Genomic DNA, 21,306 nt, shown 5'->3' on the forward strand with positions numbered 1-21,306 from the left:
TGGAATTAGGCTGCTGAATGCACTTATTGCCGATTTGGACTGTCCCAATTACAAGTTGTATTGAATATGCAAGTAAGCTGGAATTATTAGCATGTCCTTAACCATCTTAACTCAGCACCATGCTGTACCAACTGTGAGGAGACTGGGCAGCATACTACTTTTACCATCCGTGCTGCAAGAAGTGGCTGATTTAGAGGCTCCTGGCTCAAGTACTTTATTTAGTACTAGCCAGTAGGCTATATTTGAACGGGGGACCGAGTGCTGCAAGGCAAGAGGGCTCTCCTCTATGCCACCATGTTTTAAACTAAGCTCTGCCATTGAGTAGAATTAGGGAAATGTGTGCCAGGGTTTCAACTTTAATATGAATAAACAACGTGAAGTCTCCAGGAAAATGTAAAATTTTATTTGATGTTTGATATGATTAAAGGAGCTCGAATGTCTTGCCTGCTGCAGTGAGAATGTTTAAAGAGAAACTCCGACCAAGAATTGAACTTTATCCCAATCAGTAGCTGATACCCACTTTTACATGAAAAATATAATGATTTTCACAAACAGACCATCAGGGGGCGCTGTATGACTGATTTTGTGCTGAAACCCCTCCCACAAGAGGCTCTGGTACGGTACGGTACTCTGGGCAAACTGCCACAATGTAACAATGACACACACAGGAAATGGCTGTTTATAGCTGTCTGTTAAAGCCAGAACAGCTACATAATCTGCCCACAGTAACAATGTCACCATGTAATACATGTCAGAATGTGAATCTGGGAGAGGAAAGATTTTACAATGAGCAAACTCTGACTAAATCATGTATACATAATTATTGTAAAAATTAAGCACCTTTTTATATTAAATTATTTTCACTGGAGTTCCTCTTTAAAGTAGGGAAAATTGATGCAGTAATATCTAGAACTTCTCACTTGCAGCTGATAGCGCTATATATTAATGCTCTGAGGTTAAATTACTTGTTTAGAAGAGTAAAGTCAAGTTCAGAAATATGTTAATTCACACAAGCCCCACAACTGTTAAGCTTTACAAAGCATATTGGCTACACATCAATGGAAAGAAATGGGGTTAGGGTAGGGGTGTCAAACTCAAATCGACAGGGGGCTATTGAAAGATTGTTCAAATTTTTTTTTTACTATACAATGCAATGTAAATCTTTTCTTTCATAGTCTAACACGGGGGGGGGGGGGGGGGCATACTTTTGACTTGTGGACCACAAAGCAATCTTAAATTTGGATCCTCTAAAATACACATGTAATGTAGCAGCATTTCCACCCAAAATACATTTAATGCAGCAGGGTTTCATCCACAATATTTATTTTATTTATTTATTGTATTTATAAAGCGCCAACTTATTACGCAGCGCTGGACAATAAATAGGGATACATACAATATTTAGGGGTGACATACAGCAAAATGACAATGCCTGAATACAAGAAAGATCAGATCATGCAGCACAGTATGAGTACAAGGTAATGCTTAGTCAGTCACTGGATGGGAGCATGGAGATTAAGCAAGTTAGGTTCACTCAAGAGGCCTAGCATGGGTTCACAGTAATGGAGGTGCATGATCATGTTGGACACAAAAGGAGGAGGACCCTGCCCAAAGGCTTGCAATCTAAAGGGAGAGGTAGGGACACGAGAGGTAGGAGACCAGAGTTCAGCTGTGGGTTTAGAGCACTTGTAAGGGGTAGTAAGCCAGAGTGAAAAGGTGAGTTTTGAGGGCTTTCTTGAAGATGTTGAAGGAGGGTGCTGCCCTAATGGGTGGAGGTAGGGAGTTCCATAGTGTTGGAGCAGCTCTTGAGAAGTCCTGGAGGCGTGCATGGGACTGGGTGATGCGGGGGGGGGGGGGGGGGCGGTTAGGCGAAGTTAAGTGGAAGAGCGGAGTGAGCGGCTAAGTGTGTACCTCTGAGTAAGATCGGAAATGTAGGTTGGACAGGTTTTGTGGACAGATTTGTAGGTCAGACACAGTATCTTGAATCTGATTCTGGACTGGATAGGAAGCCAGTGGAGGGATTCAAGGAGGGGATCCGCCATGGTGGAGTGATGGGAGCAGTGGATAATTCTGGCTGCTGCATTCATGATGGACTGCAGTGGGGCTGTTCGGGTCATAGGGAGACCAGACAGCAGGGCATTGCAGTACTCAAGGCGGGAAATTATGAGTGCATGGATGAGGAGTTTGGTGGTGGCAGAGGTCAGGAATGGGCGAATCTTACAGATGTTACGAAGGTGGAAGTTGCAGGACTTTGTGAGGTTTTGGATGTGGGGAGTGAAGGAGAGTGCGGAGTCCAGGGTGACACCCAGACAGCGGGCTTGAAAGGTAGGGTGAATGGTAGTGTGGTTAACAGTGACATGCACATCTGAGAGGTTTATGGATAATATGGCAGTGTTTCCCCAAAACGCACATAATGCGGCACTGCTTACACCCAAAATACACATAAAGCGACAGTGTTTCCCAAAATACACATAATTGGCAGCATTTCCCCCCTTTAAAAAACGCAATTAAAAACATATAAGGCAGCACTTCCCCTCTTTAAAAAACACATTTGGCAGCGTTACCCCATAAAATATGAGGCAGATTTCCCTTTTAACCTTCTTGGCGGTAACCCCCTGTGACGTCACTCCGTTTGTCGCCATGGCGACGGGGGAGGCCCTCAAGGAAATCCCGTTCAGAACGGGATTTCCTTATGGGCAAGCGGTGCCGGCGGCGATCGGGGCACACGGGGGGACGCCGCAGGGAGGGGGGAAGCATGTAGCTAGCGCTAGGCTAGCTACATGCTTAAAAAAAAAAAAAAAAAGTGAAAAAAACCCTCCCGCAGCCGCGGGAGTCATACCGCCAGGGGGGTTAATGCCCCCCCAGATAGTGCCCCCAATGTAGGTGTTGGCACCTGAAAAAACAAACAATACACTCACCTGGCAAGAGACTCTTCTCTCTCAGCCTCCAGTGTCTCACTCCAATCTTTGTTACTGCACCTCCAGCTACAGGAAAATGGTGGCTGGAGCCCAACACTGGAGACACAGACTCCAGTGCTGGATTTCAGGCTCCATTTTCCTGTAGCCTTACTGCCGGACTTTAGAGACTCGAGCAGATGTCGGTATTGGGTGGAGCAAGGGAGTGAAAGAGCGTGGCCAAGCTCTATCACTCTGTCTGTAGAGAGGAATTTGATGCTAAGATGACGAGTTGGAGGGAGGAGCGCGAAGCACAAGTATGGCCATGGGCCCTATTCATTGTTAATGCCCAAAACCACTGGCAGGCAACATTTTATGGCACTGCAGGACAGATTTTGCACATGAGCCAGAGTTTGACGCCTATGGGTTAGGTCAACAATGGTTTGCAGACCAATGTTATTTTATGGCCACTGTCAGAATGCTGCCATGCTAGCACATTGTTATGTAACACTGCTCGTGATGTTTTGCCCCTTGCTCAGGGTTATTGTTTTGTATCCCCAGTCTTATCACTCGGATGTTGCAAAGAGATCCCAAAAGAAGAGCATCTTTAGAGGAGATTGAAAACCATCCTTGGCTCCAAGGTGTTGACCCGTCGCCTGCAACAAAGTACAACATTCCTCTTGTGTCCTATAAGAACCTTTCTGAGGAGGAGCATAACAGCATCATACAGAGAATGGTTCTGGGTGACATAGCAGATCGTGATGCCATTGTGGAGTAAGTGGTCACTGCACTCTGTGTTCATGTGTTTTCTACGAATTCTGTTTCTCTCAGAGGCATTCATAGCAAATGGTATCCTACAACTCTATACAGAGCAGTCTTCCAGACATATAAAGCATTCATTTCCATGGCTGTTCACATGAAGGATTCGCACAGCTAGACTGACCACTGTACACATGCGCTACTGGCTAATTCCTGCATGAAAAGACAGTTACTTATGTGTGTTCCTGTTTAATTGACTGTAAATGTGTGACGTTGGTTTCCTTCCGTCTCTAAATGTCTGCTTTCAGTCCATATGTTCATGTCTCACTCGATCGTTTTAAAATGTCCATTTTGCATTAACAAGTTACACACTAGGGTAATTGGCGCCAATCCCCAAAGCGCTATCGCTTTTTAAAGCACTAGCGCAATTGTAACCATCAGTTGGCTGATGGTGTAATGGTTAAGGGTTCTGCCTCTGACACAGGCGACCAGGGTTCGAATCTCGGCTCTGCCTGTTCAGTAAGCCAGCACTAATTCAGTAGGAGACCTTTGGCAAGTCTCCCTTACACTGCTACTGCCAATAGAGCGCGCCCTAGTGGCTGCTGCTCTGCTCTGGCGCTTTGCGTCCGCAAGGAGAAAAGCGCAATATAAATGTTGTTTGTCTTGTCATATGGCAGTGATCTCACTACCACGATCGTCGGCGTTTCGCGATTAACAGTAATCGCAAAATGTGTTGCCTGCAGCATTTTAAGGGGTTGATAGAGAGAAAAGTTAAAATAATATATTGGAGCCATGCTTTAGACTCTAAGGAAACCATAATGTAAGGCTGCCATATTTAGTTCCTTTTAAACAATACCAGTTGCTTACCAGTCTTTCTGATCTTTCTGGCATTTGTACTGTCTGAATCATATACATGTACCTGAAACAAGCATGTGGCTAATCCAGTCTGACTTGAGTCGGAGCACCTGATCTGCATGCTTGTTTAGGGTCTATGGCTAAAAGTAATAAGGGCAGAAAATATGTAGATCAGACAGGCAATTTGCATTTATTTAAATGGAAATGGATATGAAAGCCTCCGTATCCCTCTTACTTCAGATCCCCTTCAAATTTTACTGGGATGTGCTTCAGCAGGCATAGGTATACAGCTCAGTGCCAGCGGTCTCTGTAGAGGCGTGGGTATGGTAGACTGTGTACTGCTGCCGCGTGCTTCTCCCAAAAGGTGAGCAGAGGTTTTATTGTTGTGGAAAAGACCATCTGCATAACATGTAGAAAGTGTCAGTTTGCGTGACCTTGACACATATGTACATGGAGCTTTAGATGGGTAGGATTACAGCTTCTCATTAAGCAACAGATGGAATATATGTTTCAAGTCTATTTTTCAGCATAAGCAGTAGTGTGTTCTGAGCAACTCCCAGGCAGATTGTAGCTTTGTGCTGATTGATGAAACTTGCAGTTCTTTCACCATCTCATATTTCCTGTTTGCTTTTTCTCTCCTCTCTTACTCAGTGCCTTGGAAACCAATAAATACAACCACATCACAGCAACTTACTTCCTGCTGGCTGAAAGGATCCTGCGAGAGAAACAGGAAAAAGAGATACAAGCACGCTCTGCCAGTCCTAGCAACATCAAGGCTCAGTTTAGGTACTAAATTATTCTTTCCTTATCAGTAGGTGCTGCAGGCTGGGCTGAGGAGCATGTGCCAACAGTTGTTATTCCTTAGCTAATCTATTTTTAATTAGCTGTGAATCAGGTGACATTAAAGTGGACCCAAATTAAAAATACAAGATTTCAGAAATAAAATCTATTTTCTAAATTATAATAATAAATAGCAGCCTTTTTTTCAGCTGCATGATGACAAATATAAAATATTTTACATTTATTGGAGGAACCCCTCCCTTCCTTTCATATTGCCGGCATTTTTCCGGCAAACTGGTGGAGTAGATGGTGTCCGGCAATGGAGCAATTGCTAATGGTTGCCCCCAGTATAACCCTAGCTATGAAAAGAGAATGGTGAAAAGCATGCACTGAAATGATCATAGGTTGAAGGAGTGTTTATTTATCTTTGTATGTGTCAGAGTGGTGCAACTCATTTTTTTTAATTAAAAAAAATGTTTGGTTTTGGTCTGCTTTAAAACATTTATCTTGTAGCTTTTGCCACGTGATTTATGTTTTTAATTTTTTCTCTGTCCTGAAACAGAGAATACATTTTAGTACCCTAGTACCCCCTATCCATGTTTCAGGTTACATTAAGTATTTGTACATAATTACTAGCTATACTGATATCTTGAATTTGGAAAGGAGTCTTTTTTCAATACTGAAGGGATGAGGTTAAAGCAGTGTACACACGCTAGATGACACTCGTCTGTGACGGCATATAATGACCGCCTCTGAGAATCCAGAGTGTGTACAGCGGCCTTTTCAATGGTAATGCTTATATGTAAGAGCTCAATTTTGAGCACACCCTTTTTATTGACACTTAAAGAAAGCCTGAGGTGGGGATTTAAGTAAAAAAACAAAACAAAAAAAAACAATGCTACCTGATCCATGGTGCTGGGCGGATCAGAAAGCCGCATTCCCTGCTGCTCCTGTGTCCAGATATGCAGTAGTTTTGGTTTTGTGACCTCTGGGGTCACAACTCTGGAAGAGCTGCTCTATCGGTTTCACATAGAGCAGTGATCTGCAAACTTGACTCTCCAGCTGTTAACAACTTGCTGACTGCTCCATGCCAATTGGCGTGAGCCGTGCGGCAGCCCCAGGACCTCTCCACGCCAATTGGCGTGAACGGCTGTCTATGGGGCTAGCTGGAGATCGGGGGCACGCTGCGTGCGCATCTCCTGCTCAGGGGGCGGGGCCCCGCCTTTAGTCTCCGAGCGGCGATCGCACGGGAGACTTACACGGCGAGAGACCGCCTTCTAATTGGTTTGTACAGCGATGCGATGGGACTGCCTGCTTAACCCCTGCTTGGGACTGCGCTGCGATGGGACTGCCTGCTTAATTCCATTCAGTCTGAATCTCTCCCACTTTAGTACCATGGGAAGAGTTATTGAGGAGGAGAGGAAGGTGCACATGATTAGCACAGCAGATATTTTCCATCACCTTGCAAAAACTGCAGCAATTTACAAATCTGTTGAATGCATAACTACCATCAGTTAAAGAAAACTGTGTCTGAACTTGGACTTACTCCACTGTAGCTGAGAAAAGGCAATCCCTTCAGTTTAGCTCCATATACAGGTCCTTCTCAAAAAATTAGCATATTGTGATAAAGTTCATTATTTTCTGTAATGTACTGATAAACATTAGACTTTCATATATTTTAGGTTCAAATACACACAACTGAAGTAGCTCAAGCCTTTTATTGTTTTTCTTATTGATGATTTTGGCATACAGCTCATGAAAACTCAAATTTCCTATCTCAAAAAATTAGCATATTTCATCCGACCAATAAAAGAAAAGTGTTTTTAAAACAAAAAAGACAACCTTCAAATAATTATGTTCAGTTATGCACTCAATACTTGGTCGGGAATCCTTTTGCAGAAATGACTGCTTCAATGCGGCGTGGCATGGAGGCAATCAGCCTGTGGCACTGCTCAGGTGTTATGGAGGCCCAGGATGCTTAGATAGCGGCCTTAAGCTCATCCAGAGTGTTGGGTCTTGCGTCTCTCAATTTTCTCTTCACAATATCCCACAGATTCCCTATAGGGTTCAGGTCAGGAGAGTTGGCAGGCCAATCGAGCACAGTAATACCATGGTCAGTAAACCATTTACCAGTGGTTTTGGCACTGTGAGCAGGTGCCAGGTCGTGCAAAAAAATTAAATCGTCATCTCCATAAAGCTTTTTAGCAGATGGAAGCATGAAGTGCTCCAAAATCTCCTGATAGCTAGCTGCATTGACCCTGCCCTTGATAAAACACAGTGGACCAACACCAGCAGCTGACATGGCACCCCAGACCATCACTGACTGTGGGTACTTGACACTGGAATTCAGGCATTTTGGCATTTCCCTCTACACAGTCTTCCTCCAGACTCTGGCACCTTGATTTCCGATTGACATGCAAAAGTTGCTTTCATCCAAAAATAAAGTACTTTGGACCACTGAGCAACAGTCCAGGGCTGCTTCTCTGTAGCCCAGGTCAGGCGCTTCTGCCACTGTTTCTGGTTCAAAAGTGGCTTGACCTGGGGAATGCGGCACCTGTAGCCAATTTCCTGCACACTCCTGTACACGTGTGCTCTGGATGTTTCTACTGCAGACTCAGTCCACTGCTTCCGCAGGTCCCCCAAGGTCTGGAATCGGTCTGTCTCCACAATCTTCCTCAGGGTCCAGTCACCTCTTCTCGTTGTGCAGCGTTTTCTGCCACACTTTTTCCTTCCCACAGACTTCCCACTGAGGTGCCTTGATACAGCACTCTGGGAACAGCCTATTCGTTCAGAAATTTCTGTGTCTTATCCTCTTGCTTGAGGGTGTCAATGATGGCCTTCTGGACAGCAGTCAGGTCGGCAGTCTTACCCATGATTGCGGTTTTGAGTAATGAACCAGGCTGGGAGTTTTTAAAAGCCTCAGGAATCTTTTGCAGGTGTTTAGAGTTAATTAGTTGATTCAGATGATTAGGTTAATAGCTCGTTTAGAGAACCTTTTCATGATATGCTAATTTTTTGAGATAGGAATTTTGGGTTTTCATGAGCTGTATGCCAAAATCATCAATATTAAAACAATAAAGGCTTGAACTACTTCAGTAGTGTGTAATGAATCTAAAATATATGAAAGTCTAATGTTTATCAGTACATTACAGAAAATAATGAACTATCACAATATGCTAATTTTTTGAGAAGGACCTGTATTGCACGGAGTAATGAGACAATTTTTTCACTATTCAGGTTAGCACACAGCTTTATTATGTGCCAAAATAACTAGCACGTGTTTGGCCATCCCTACTTGCCATACGTAGCCTTGCTATGGTCGTAACAAGATCTTCATGCTAGACATTCCCATGCAGTGACCTCATGCAGCTCTCTCTCTCCACCCTTCCTATGGTTTACACAAGATCCCAAGCTAGACATTCCCATGCTGTGACATCATGCATGCTCTCTGTCCTTGCTATGGTCTACACAAGATCTTCAAGTTTGAAATTCCCATGCTGTGATGTCATGCAGTGATCTCTCCCCATCCTTGCATTGCTCTACACAAGATCTTGAGGCAGGGAACACACTTGACTTTGTTTTCCGCGTGCGTTTTTCTGCACACCAAGTGTGTTTCCATGCAGGAAAATGCGTGCATTTTTCACAGTAGCTGATGTAATTGATAGAGAAAACTGCCAAAATGTGCAGTCATTATGCAGAATGTCAGTTTTTTTTTCTGTGCGCGAACACAGTAAGTGTGAACTAGCACATTGATTAACATGAGTTCTCAGTTTTTCTGTGCAGAAAACGTGCACGAAAACAGTTAAAGGAATACTATTGATGTGAGCATTTATTTTTAAATGCTATATGTTGTAGCACACATTAGGACAAGTACTAGGAGCAATTTGATTCCTCACACAGCTGTTCCTCTCAGCTGTAAAATCCTCCCTCAGTTTTGGCGTCAGTGTTGGATACAAATGTATCTAAATACTGAGGGCTCCCAGAGGGCTAGACCATGTCTCTGCACAGGGGAGTTGCTATCAACTCCTCAGTTTATAGTTTAATTATCATCTTGCTGAAAGAATCTTATTGATATGGTGATAAGGGGTTAAAGATTCTAACAATGTGTGTTTATTATCTTTGCTTCTCTTGACTGATAAAGATACTAATAATGCTAATTGTAGTCAGTGCTGGTCTGCCCCTCTCAGCAGCTTGTAAAGTGGATGCAGCCTGGAGTGAATCGCCTCAAGCAGGAAGCCTGTCTGAGTGAAAACACAGACTATTGTTATAGCTAGTTATATTCCAGCAATATTCCAGCTCATTTAGTTACCTGTTACCACCTCAGATCAGCCTGTTTCTCCTCATGTCTCCTGCATGCTGTGAGAGTGACACAGTGAAATATATTTGTGAGCTGTGTGACAGAATAACCAAGCTGCTCAGGGTGACCCAAACTACTATGAGCTGTGTGAGAAATGAATTTTTAAGCAGGGATAGTGAGAGAGAGACCTGGGTGAATAAATAAAGTGCCCCTAGCACTAGTGGTAATGTGTACACTAATATAGAGTATTAAAAAAAAGTCGTTTCAATCGATAGTATTCCTTTAAGTGTGTTCCCTGCCTGAAGCTTGGAATTCCCATGCTGTGACATCATGCATGGCTCTTTCCCCACCCTTACAGGTTCCGCACTTCCTGTTGCAGACCTTAGGCTGCCACTTATACATGTTTGTGAATTTCTATGAAAACTCATTTTATACCTCCCTCTGAAAGCATTACATCTAGAACATAACTGTGAGGGAACTAAATTTATTTGCTATTCAAAAGCAATGGCAGTGTTTGGCAAAAGGGGGCCAATCTTATTTTGGCTTTGCTGACTTGTCAATAATTGGCCAACTACAGGGACAGAATAGGAGCATCAGAAGGTGCAGTGCTCACAGAGCAGGACTTTGATAGTCTTCCTTATGAAGAACCGCACAGCTTTTTATATAGCAACACACTGACTGCCTTTTGCGATATTAACATTTTCCGTTACATAAATACATTTATTTGCTCCATAACTCAGTAATTGTTAGATTTTACAGCACTTGTCTCTTTCTTGAACCAAATCTTTGAAATGCAAATATGTGACTGCTGGTCATTGTCTCTGTGCTGCTTATTTGTATCATAGCAACCAGAAGTGGCATAGCAAAGCTTGAGTGCCAGGCGCTCACAGCTCTTCACATTGTGCAGCTATAACTGAGGAAACGCAAATAGAAAACAGAACATGGACACAGGGAATGTATGTTATTATTATAATTTAGTATTTATACAGTGCCAACATCTTGCACAGCGGATAGCCAGCAGCTAACACAACTTCCCCAAATAAGCGAGATTGTTGGTGCCACATATCCAACAGGCATGTGGGTTAAGCTCCTCTGCCCGACATCTAGGCCAGTCGCCTAGAGGGGGTTCCTACACTAACAGTGGATTCATCTGCATCCTACACATACAATGACTATTCACGAGTGAACTCCTGTCTGATAGTATAGGATAAAAAGCCTGGAGCAGACTTACCTGAGGACTACCGTTTCTTATAATATGTCCATTAGGGCCATTTTAACTTATCTATATGTTTTTGGGATATGTGAGGAAACTAGAGTGCCTGGAGGAAAACTAAACTACTTGCAGATAGTGCCCTGGTTGGGATTTGAACTGGGGTCCCAGGGCTACAAGATGAGTGTTATCCACTACACCACCATATAGTATGTTTGTTTCACTTTTTGGTTGTTTTAAGCCTTGAAAATTATATATTCTTAGTTGAAAACTAAAATTGACAGTTGTCTTTTCTATTCTAAGCTTTTCCAACATTATAAAGTGTCCAGAATTAGTGATGGATTTCCAGCCCTTGTTGGTCCATATGACAAACTAATACCTGTTGTAGGTAGCTGCACTTGGGTGGGCTGTATTGATAGTAGGTAGCTATGGCTGGGCAGGCATATGTAGGGTACAGTAGGTAGCTGCAGCAGGCAGGAGGGAGGCTAGATACATGCTGCTGGGTGGGCGAGCGAATGGTAGGGAGGGAAGGTACTGTAGGTATATGCTGTTGCTGGGTGGGCATAGGAAGGGTAGGTAGCTGGACAGGAAGGTAGTACTGCTACGCAGGAGGGAGAGGGGGGGTGAGGGGGCAAAGGAAGTGAAGGTAGTTGCATGCTCCTGCTTCTGGACAGGAAGGTAGTACTGCTACGCAGGAGGGGGGGGGGGGTAGTGAGAGAGAGCAGCAGGGTTGTGAGAAAGGGAGTTTAGTGAGAGACAGTGGGGGTAATGAGAGAGAGGGGAAGAAAATAATGATAAGAAGACAAGGAGAGAGAGCGTTAAAAAAGAGAGAGAGAGAGAGAAAAGCATGCCGTCAGACTTTTTTTTTTTCAGCCACAGACTATCAGGGAACGTCATAAAGCAGTGAATCACTCACTCCACATCCAAAAGTATTTGACAGGTTCTCTTTCTCCTCCTAAACATTTCCGGAGCCAGGACCTCATAAAGATCTTGAAGGGAGGTACACAGTCCTCTCCTCAGCAGCGTGAGTGAAGGGGCGGGGCAGCTGGACTAGTTCAATAGAGCATCTCTGCTTCTGTGTTCAGCTGGAACTATTAGTTAATTGTCGGGTGAGATGAATGCGCAGTGAGGAGGCAGGTGAACTATTTTCACCTGCCTGCCTCTCTGGGCTGTAAAAGATTAAAAGTTTCCGGATGGGATGGAAGTAAGGGGAAAATTTTGTTTAATAAAGCAGAAAAAAACCCAAAAAAACTTTAATACAGCAGTGGTGGCAGGCAGCGTGCGTGCCCACAGAGAGGGCTCAGAGTGCCACTTCCGGCACGCGTGCCATAGGTTAGCCACCACTGCTCTATAGGAACTGATTCCTAGGCCCTGTTACTCTATATGGGGACTCATTCCTAGGCCATGTTGCTCCAAATGGGGAATCATTCCTAGGCCCTGTTGCTCTATATGGGGACTGATTCCTAGGCCCTGTTGCTCTATATGGAGACTGATTCCTAGGCCCTCTTGCTCTATATGGGGACTGATTCCTAGGCCCTGTTGCTCTATATGGGGACTGATTCATATGCCCTGTTGCTCTATATGGGGAGTGATTCCTAGGCCCTGTTGCTCTATATGGGGACTGATTCCTAGGCCCTGTTGCTTTATATGGGGACTGATTCCTAGGCCCTGTTGCTCTATATGGGGACTGATTCCTAGACCCTGTTGCTCTATATGGGGACTGATTCCTAGACCCTGTTGCTCTATATGGGGACTGATTCCTAGGCCCTGTTGCTCTATATGGGGACTGATTCCTAGGCCCTGTTGCTCTATATGGGGACTGATTCCTAGGCCCTGTTGCTTTATATGGGGACTGATTCCTAGGCCCTGTTGCTTTATATGGGGACTGATTCCTAGGCCCAGTTGCTCTATATGGGGACTGATTCCTAGACCCTGTTGCTCTATATGGGGACTGATTCCTAGGCCCTGTTGCTCTATATGGGGACTGATTCCTAGGCCCTGTTGCTCTATACGGGGACTGATTTCTAGGTCCTGGTGCTCTATATGGGGACTGTTTCCTAGGTCCTGTTCTATGTGGGGGACTGATACCTTATCGTGTGTTTATGAGAAACCTACATCGACCCTTCTCATTGGTGTTAATTCAATGATTTTGTTATTGCCATCCGGTGCCTATGTGTCATACAGAATTGTTATGCATAATTCTTTACTTACAAGCTCCTCTCTACCCAGCCATGTATCGTTACCATGACTGGTAAAAAAAAAACAATTTGGCATTCTTTCCATATTCTGAAATGGAAAGATACTTTTTAAAAACACTAAGTGACATGTATGGCATTACAGTTGTTTATAAATTGATCCTTGTAATTCAGAATTTAGTAGTTAGTATTTAAAAATATATTTATATGTAAGTTTTCAAACGAAGTTCCGAGGAATATAGTTTTACACAAACTTTAAATAGTTGTTACCCAAAACAAGTATATTGGTTTAAGTGACAATTGGACCTGTAAAGGTCCCTCTTGTTGCCACAACGGATTTTTTTTTTGTTTTGTCCAAGCAAAGTTGGACAACTTTTGTTGCATACCCTGCAACTGAGGCCTGACTGCTCCCTTCTCACAGAATTCTGGGCTGGCTTGAGATGGGTCAGTTCCTGCTGTGGTTTGTGGCAAGTGTTTTTTTTTTTTTTTTTTTTTTTTTTTTTAATATACACCAATCTCTTGTATGTGAATACACTCTCTCCCCTTATGGAATAGATAGAGGCCAATAGGGCTTGCACGCTTCAAAGGGGGATGTCATTCAGTGGTGTCACTAAGGTTGGTGCAACCCAGCGTTGGTAGCTCATGGTTCTTTGCTGGTTGATTGCAGGTGGGGCAGGAGTGCAGTGGTATCTATGTGGGGGGAGGAGCTAGAGCTGGTGACACGTCTCCCCTGCTAATACTGCTTTACCCGGGCCCCATACAGAGCATTACTGCAGCAAAGCCCTCTCACTCATCTTTCCAGCCAGCATGTTCCTTCCTCTGTGATGCCATCATCTCCCAGTGCCTGTAGTGACCTGCCGACTGCATGTTGTACACAGACAGTTAACAGGGTTACTATGGGCAACAAGAGCAGACTGCAGTAGAGAGGAAGTAACAAGATGAATGAGAGTGCTTCTATGTGCTAATACTCATTTGTAGAGGGGATATCTGATTTTTAATAGACTTCATGCTGAAATTTATTAAAAATGGGTGTGCAGTGTGCAGCAAGAATAGATCCCTCTCTGATCAGATGTTGAGAGAGGTATCTATTGATTGGGCATGGAGAAAGTCTGCCAGGGAATGGAGCAGGTTTTAGAGACTGTATAATGTAAAGGCAGAGGAAACCGAAAGGTCTAAATGATGGTGCTCCACAGTGGTGTACCTAGGGCATTTGACACCTGGTGCTGGGTATTATAAGACCCCCCCCCAAAAAAAAAGTAAAGGCACGAGTGCGGCATACTAAGCGCGACACGGCGGGTAATGCCAGGTATAGGTGCCCTCTATATAGGTAATATAGTTGCCCCAGTATATGTAATAAAGTTGCCCCCAGTATAGGTAGCTAGCACAGTTGCCCCAGTGAAGGTAGAGTAGTTGCCCCAATATAGCTGCCCCCAGTATAGCTAGTATAGTTGCCCCGGGGATAGGCAGCATAGTTGCCCCCAGGATAGGCAGCATAGCTGCTGCCCCCAATGTAGGAAGTAGTGCTGCTGCCCCCAATGTAGGTAGTGCTGTGGCCCCCAGTATAGCTACCCCCAAGATAGGTAGTATAGCATAGCTCCCAACTGTCCCTCTTTCAGAGGGACAGTCCCTTTTTGGGAGCCCTGTCCTTCTTTCCCCCTCACTTGTCCCTCTTTCAGGACTTTGTTCCTTTGTCTATGTAAATATATATATATTTCTATACTAAAAATGTGTTTGACTCTAAACTTCATTCCCATCCTTTAAATTGATATTACTAATTTTAAAATGTTACTATGAAGAAAAATGAACCAGGATAGAAAGGACCAGTGTGGTTTGAATTCTAAAACAACATTTTTTTCTTATGGAATCTTTATGGTATGCGTGACTAGGGGCGTGGTGGGTTGTGATCAGGGGTGTAGCAGGGGCGTGGCTTAAGTGTCCCTTTTTCTCATCTCAAAAAGTTGGGAGGTATGGTATAGTGGCCCACCAGTGGAGCTAGTATCGTGTTCCCCAGTTTAAGTAGTATAACTGCCCCCAGTTTAGGTAGTATAGTGGCCCCCAGTTTAGGTAGTATAGTGGCCCCCAGTGTAGCCAGTATAGTAGCCCCAAGGTAGCTAGTAAAATGGCCCCCAGTGTAGCTAGTATAGTGGCCCCCAGTATAGCTAGTATAATGGCCCCCAGTATAGCTAGTATAGTGACCCCGTATAGCTGCCCCCAGTGTAGCTTGTATAGTGGCCCCCCTGTGTAGCTAGTATAGTGCTTCCCCCAGTGTATCTAGTATAGTGGCCCCCAGTGTAGGTAGTATAGTGGCCCCCAGTGTAGGTAGTATAGTGCCCCCCCCCCAGTGTAGGTAGTATAGTGCCCCCCCCCCCCAGTATATGTAGTATAGTGGGCCCCCCAGTGTAGCTAGTATAGTGGCCCGCTAGTATAGTGGGCCCCTAGTATAGCTAGGAGGGGTAGCTGGGAGGGGGGGACAGATTCCCCCCCCCCCCCTCCCTCACCTGGGTCCCCTCTTTCTGTGAAGTGAAGTGAGTTTTCTCCGCCTGCCCGTCCTGCCTGTTTGGTGCCCGCTGTCATTTTGGAGGGGATGAGAGGCAGAAGGAGGGGACCCAGGGGGGGGGGGAATCTGTCCCCCCTCCCCGCCGCTGTCTGTCACCCCTCCTTCTAGTGCTGCTCTTCCTCTCCTGCTCTGCAACTATGGGGGGGTCGTCGCGACCCCCCCCCCTGGCTGTCAGTCAACCGGGGCACCACGCCCCCCTGCACCCAATGGTAGGTACGCCACTGGTGCTCCATTTTCTTGCAGCACGATATAACTAGAGGTGCTGCATTGCTGTGTGGCAGGTTATTAGCGGCTGACCTTGTCTGCACACTGTATGAGGGAGGAGGGGGTGGACTGGCGTTTGACTGGGGTGGGGAGAGACTGTGACTGACAGGGGGGCAGGGGGTGAACTGAATGCCGCAAGGCTTCACAGACCCCTTTCTCCCTTCCCTATTCCTTTTCTTTGTGCACTGCTCACCCTTAATCCAGCTTCAGACGCTCCAATGCCTCCTCTCTTCAACCATCACTGGTGGGACCGTTGCAAAGATAACACGACACAGCTATGTCTTCTTGCATAAGAGCACGCAAACTACCCATCAGCTCCAGTCACTCTCCGGATCAAAATACCCAAAAGTCTGCAGGGGGGTGAAAACGCAGATCACCTGTGTGAGCCCGACAGCTGCAGGACTAGCTGGAGAGTGCAGATTTTTCCTCTTCCAGTCGCAGTGAAAGCTGAATGCCACATGATTTAGGGATATTTGAAACAGGAACTCCAGTGAAAATAATGTAATAAAAAAAGTGCTTCATTTTTACAATAATTATGTATAAATGATTTAGTCAGTGCTTGCCCATTGTAAAATCCTTCCTCTCTCTGATTTACATGGTGTCATTTTTACTGCTGGCAGGTGATGTCAGTGGAAGGAGATGCTGCTTGCTTTTTTTGGCAGTTAGAAACAGTTATTACACAATGCAGCAAGACTCCCACAGTGTTATGTCAGAACCATGGTCCTGACATCACACTGTGGGTGGGGTTTCACCACAATATCGGCCATACAGCGCCCCCTGATGATCAGTTTGTGAAAAAGAAAATATTTCTTATGGCAAAGGTGGTATCAGCTACTGATTGGGATGAAGTGCAATTCTTGGTTACAGTTTCTTTTTAAAACATAGCCCTGCTGCAATGGCATGTGGTGTCACCCCTTCTGAAAGTAACACGTGGGGCAGATCACACCCCCTGCACTTACCTTGCAATGCCACTAGCATTGTACACCAGTGCCTATCAAAGGTTATTGCACATCGCATATACCTTTGACAAACTCTACTTTTGTGGTCTACCTTAAGTGTAGGTACCGTGTGCAGCAACCTACTGAATGTGATACTAGAAAAAAGAAGGGGAACAAACCAGTATATGCTGCTCAAAAACTGCACTTTAATAATTAATCATTAAAACACACACCTGAATTGCGTTGAAATGTCAGGGAGTTCCTGACATGGATAATACTGTAAAATACAATATTGAGTGCTGCAGACTATAAGGACAGTAGCGGTGTGGCTGGTCCTGGTGGAATTTGCTATGATCCAGCATAGACTGTTTGGCATTTCAAAAGATCCTTTGTTGACCTATATGTAATGGTGTGGCGATATATATTCCATTTGGAGATGATTTATAATTGAAGGAGCACGCTTTGGACTGAGAACTGTACATTATTTAATTGCTGGCCTTATGCAAAGGGGCCCTCCCAATTATTCTCAGCCACATTACTAGCTATGCTGTGACTGGATCTCAATTTTTCTTGTAGGTCTAAGGAGCATGTGGCGTTCTCTTTTGCAACCAAAATTCAGAGACTCTGATTTGGGAATCTGCTTAGATCATCCAATTATTTTGCACTCCAGTGTGGTTTTGGCAAAACTATTCTTTCAGGCGGCACTCTCACATATTGCAATGTTTACCGGCTTTTTTGCATTCTATGAATAGCTTATTATTGATCATATTGGTCACACCCTATTATCCTCTGTGAGTGGTTATAACCTTTACAAAAATATCCAAATGACGGTTTCCTCACAGGTTAGGATAGGGTGTCCTCAATACCCCTGACTTAATGAACAGCATAGGTCTTATCATCTGGATGTTCTTCCCCTTTTTTTTGTGGGTTGCTGAGAGGCTGATCATTATATATATTGGTCACGTTCTTTCTGCCCTCTGTGAGTGGTTTTTTGTCCCCAGGATATCCCCTCCTGGGTCCCTCACGCGGATGCAGTTGGGGCATCACCAAGGATATTAGACCAGCTTTACTGGCCTTAGGGGTGGGTTGGTGGCTTTTCAATTGTTCGATACAATAGCCTTGCCCAAATTCCCGTATACCAGCAACCAGCTCTTTAGGGGTTGATCCCTATTCAGGGAGATAAGCTTTTCTCAAGGGACTTTTTCATACTGTCCTTATAGTCTGCAGCACTCAATATTGTATTTTACAGTATTATCCATGTCAGGAAATCCCTGACATTTCAACGCAATTCAGGTGTGTGTTTTAATGATTAATTATTAAAGTGCAGTTTTTGAGCAGCATATACTGGTTTGCTCTCCTTCTTTTTTCTAGTGTTACATTTTTTACCAGTGCTGGTACCTGCACACAGAGCACACACCTATCACTACTATTGTTCTATTAATATTTTTTCTACTGAATGTGATACCTGGGATAGAAAACAAATAAATACTTAACTGCAAGATCAACCTATTTAGTTCATTAAATGTTTGGCCGATATAATGGAAAATTTAGCATACAGGAGTGTTTTATTCATTTGATTTTGATGTTTGTTGGTTTTGGATTAGTTTAACATTGTTTTTTTTTTGTGTTTTTTTTGTATCTTAGACAATCCTGGCCTACAAAGATTGATGTTCCACAAGACTTGGATGATGATTTGACCGCTTCTCCAATTGCACACGTGGCTGTTCAACCAACCCCAGCTCGTAGCACAGAGAGTGTGCTGAATGGCCATAGAAATAAAGGTCTTGTGGAGCCTGTGAAAAAAGAGGATGTGCCAGATTTTGCTGGGCCTGCAGCATCAGGAGTTCCTCAAGCGAACCTGAACCCATCAACTAGTGGCAGGAAATGCCTTTTCAGAGTGGAAGAAGATGAGGAGGAAGAGGAAGAAGAAAAGAAGCCAATACCACTGGCCACACAAGTTGTTTTACGCCGCAAACCTTCTGTTACAAACCGTTTAACATCGAGAAAGAGTGCTCCGGTACTTAACCAGATTTTCGAGGAAGGGGAATCTGATGACGAGTTTGATATGGATGAAAATCTTCCTCCAAAACTAAGCAGATTAAAAATGAACATTGCATCTCCTGGAACTGTGCATAAAAGATACCACAGGAGGAAAAGCCAAGGCCGAGGCTCAAGCTGCAGCAGCTCAGAAACAAGTGATGATGACTCCGAGAGCAGGAGACGGCTAGATAAAGACAGTGGATTTACCTATTCTTGGCATAGACGGGACAGCAGTGAAGGTCCTCCTGGAAATCAGGGGGATGGGGGAGGTCAAAGTAAGCCAAGCAATGGTAGTGGAGGTGTTGACAAAACTAGTCCAAGTGATAACAAAGGAGGCGGTAGCCCCTCCAATACTTCTGGTGGCAACAACAACAACTCATCTGGAAATACCCGCAACTGCTCTGGTTCTGGGAACCCTGTGCAGCAGTCACCAAGAAGTGCAGGAGAACTTGTAGAGAGTCTGAAATTGATGGGTCTATGTTTGGGTTCCCAGTTACATAATGGGGCCAAATATATAATTGACCCTCAGAATAACCTATCCTTCTCAAGTGTCAAAGTGCAAGAAAAGTCCAGCTGGAAGATGTGCATTGGTTCTAATGGTGGTGCCAGTAAAGCTTCCCCATCCAGCGGTATAAAATTATTCTCCGACCAAGTGTCGGATGCCGCTATTGAACTGGAACGTCTCAAGAACAAGAACTTTAAGAATAATGTATTACAGCTACCTCTGTGTGAAAAAACAATATCTGTGAATATCCAGCGGAATCCCAAGGAGGGACTTCTGTGTACCGCTAGTCAGACCAGTTGCTGCCATGTCATTTGACAATGGCTCGATGTAAAGAGTAGTGTGGAACCATTGTTTATGGCCGAGGACATTTACTGTTTGTGTATTCCATTTTGTCATCTTAATTTTTAAGTGGGCTTTACGGGAATTATTTATTACTGTTGTGTTTTGTTTTTTTTGCCAGGTAGATCAGCAGCATATTTTATTCTGTGCAGGCTGCTCAATGTTATTTTCTTTTCAGCTCATTTTCTATATTTTATTGTGTAATGTTCACTCATTTTAAGCAAGCAAAATCACTTTGAGTGTGACCTACAAGCATATAGTGATGAGCACTTAAGTCTCATTTTCAGCACTTAAGCTAAGGAGACCTTTGCAGGTTTCTTTATGTTCTCATAATTCCAGTTGTTACTTTTGTGATCGTAGTGTACTTCTGTGTGTCTGAGATAGAACCAAAGCAATAATGTTCTTTTGTTGAATCTCCCCTCTCCTGGGGCTGATTGGTATATTCCAAGGCTTGCACAAATTAAAGATGCACTGAACAGTGTTCCAGATGTGATGTCCAATGGTAGGCAGAGTAATATTGGAACCTGTTTCAAACCAATCCCAAAAATAACCCTATTGTTAAACATTCAAGTTTTTTTTTTTTTTGTACACTAAAGACTTTCTTTAAGCATTTTTGTGTGTTTTTAACGTTCTTATAAAGAGTGGTCAGTACAGGTTCAATCCACAAGCGTCAGTAACTCTTGTACAGTGAAAAATATGTTCTATAAAATTGAAACATGATCTGGATACAAGGTGAACCACTTATATGTGGTTGTTTACATGGCCAGTTCTGAGAATCTAGTGTTTGTTTTGAATTATTTTGTTTATTGGTCTATAGATATTTTATCTCTCACTGTAAAATGTAATATTTTCATTTTAAAGGAACTAAACTAGCGCAGGATCTATCAGAGTTATAGAATAAGATATATTTCTAGACAGTAAATATGAAAAATAATTTAGCAAAACCTGAAACCAGAGTATATAAAACATAACGATAGTCTAGTCTAGAATATGGCAGTATATTGATTATTTTCCTATTAGATGGTATGTATTTGCAGATTTCTGGTCATATTTGCATACATCTATTAATCAGAGGAGTTAAAGGGAATGTATATTTTTAATTTATTAATTAGGCTTAGAGCCTAAAAATTGATCTTTTTAAGTTGTTTTTTTCTTTTACGAATGAATGTTTGTTTCATCTTTGAAACTCCACCCCTGCTGATTAGACTGACACATGCGCGAATAGAGTGATGCCTACATAACTAGCCAGTCAAACAAGCAAGTATCGCTAAAGGGAAAAAAAAAAAAAACAAAACATTAATTTGCAATATTTCATATAGTCCTAATCAAAAATAACAAAACTTTATTTTTACTACCATACAGGAGACAAAAAAAAAAAGTAACTATATACTGTACATTCCCTTTAAGGCTGAATATATATATATATATATATATATATATATATATATATATATATATATATATATATATATATATTATAACATTTGCAACCTCAACCTAGGTAAGGCCTGGGATCTGACTGCTTGATCTAAATTAATTAAACTCCGATTTAGACGTATATATACACATTGTAAAATCTTAGACCCATTCAGGACCAGTCCTAATGTTTTGATATTGAGAAACTAGAAGTTCTTTTACACTAGTTAATGTACCATAAGCATGATACTTTAGTC

The 21,306-nt window shown here is 43.3% G+C and overlaps 1 protein-coding gene across 1 annotated transcript in view; it reads left to right on the top strand.

Annotated features, from left to right (window-relative positions):
- The window catches only part of SNRK (SNF related kinase), a 105,976-nt gene extending 84,938 nt beyond the window's left edge, over positions 1 to 21,038 (top strand). Inside the window, exons 4-6 of the mRNA XM_068236239.1 lie at positions 3,456 to 3,668; positions 5,160 to 5,294; positions 18,394 to 21,038. Of these exons, the coding sequence (XP_068092340.1) occupies positions 3,456 to 3,668; positions 5,160 to 5,294; positions 18,394 to 19,609 (1,564 nt within the window). The 3' untranslated portion in view covers positions 19,610 to 21,038. The remainder of the gene's footprint in view (positions 1 to 3,455; positions 3,669 to 5,159; positions 5,295 to 18,393) is intronic.
- The last annotated feature ends 268 nt before the right edge of the window (positions 21,039 to 21,306 follow it).

The sequence above is a fragment of the Hyperolius riggenbachi genome, chromosome 5 (genome assembly GCF_040937935.1).
Source record: "Hyperolius riggenbachi isolate aHypRig1 chromosome 5, aHypRig1.pri, whole genome shotgun sequence".
NCBI lineage: Eukaryota > Metazoa > Chordata > Amphibia > Anura > Hyperoliidae > Hyperolius > Hyperolius riggenbachi.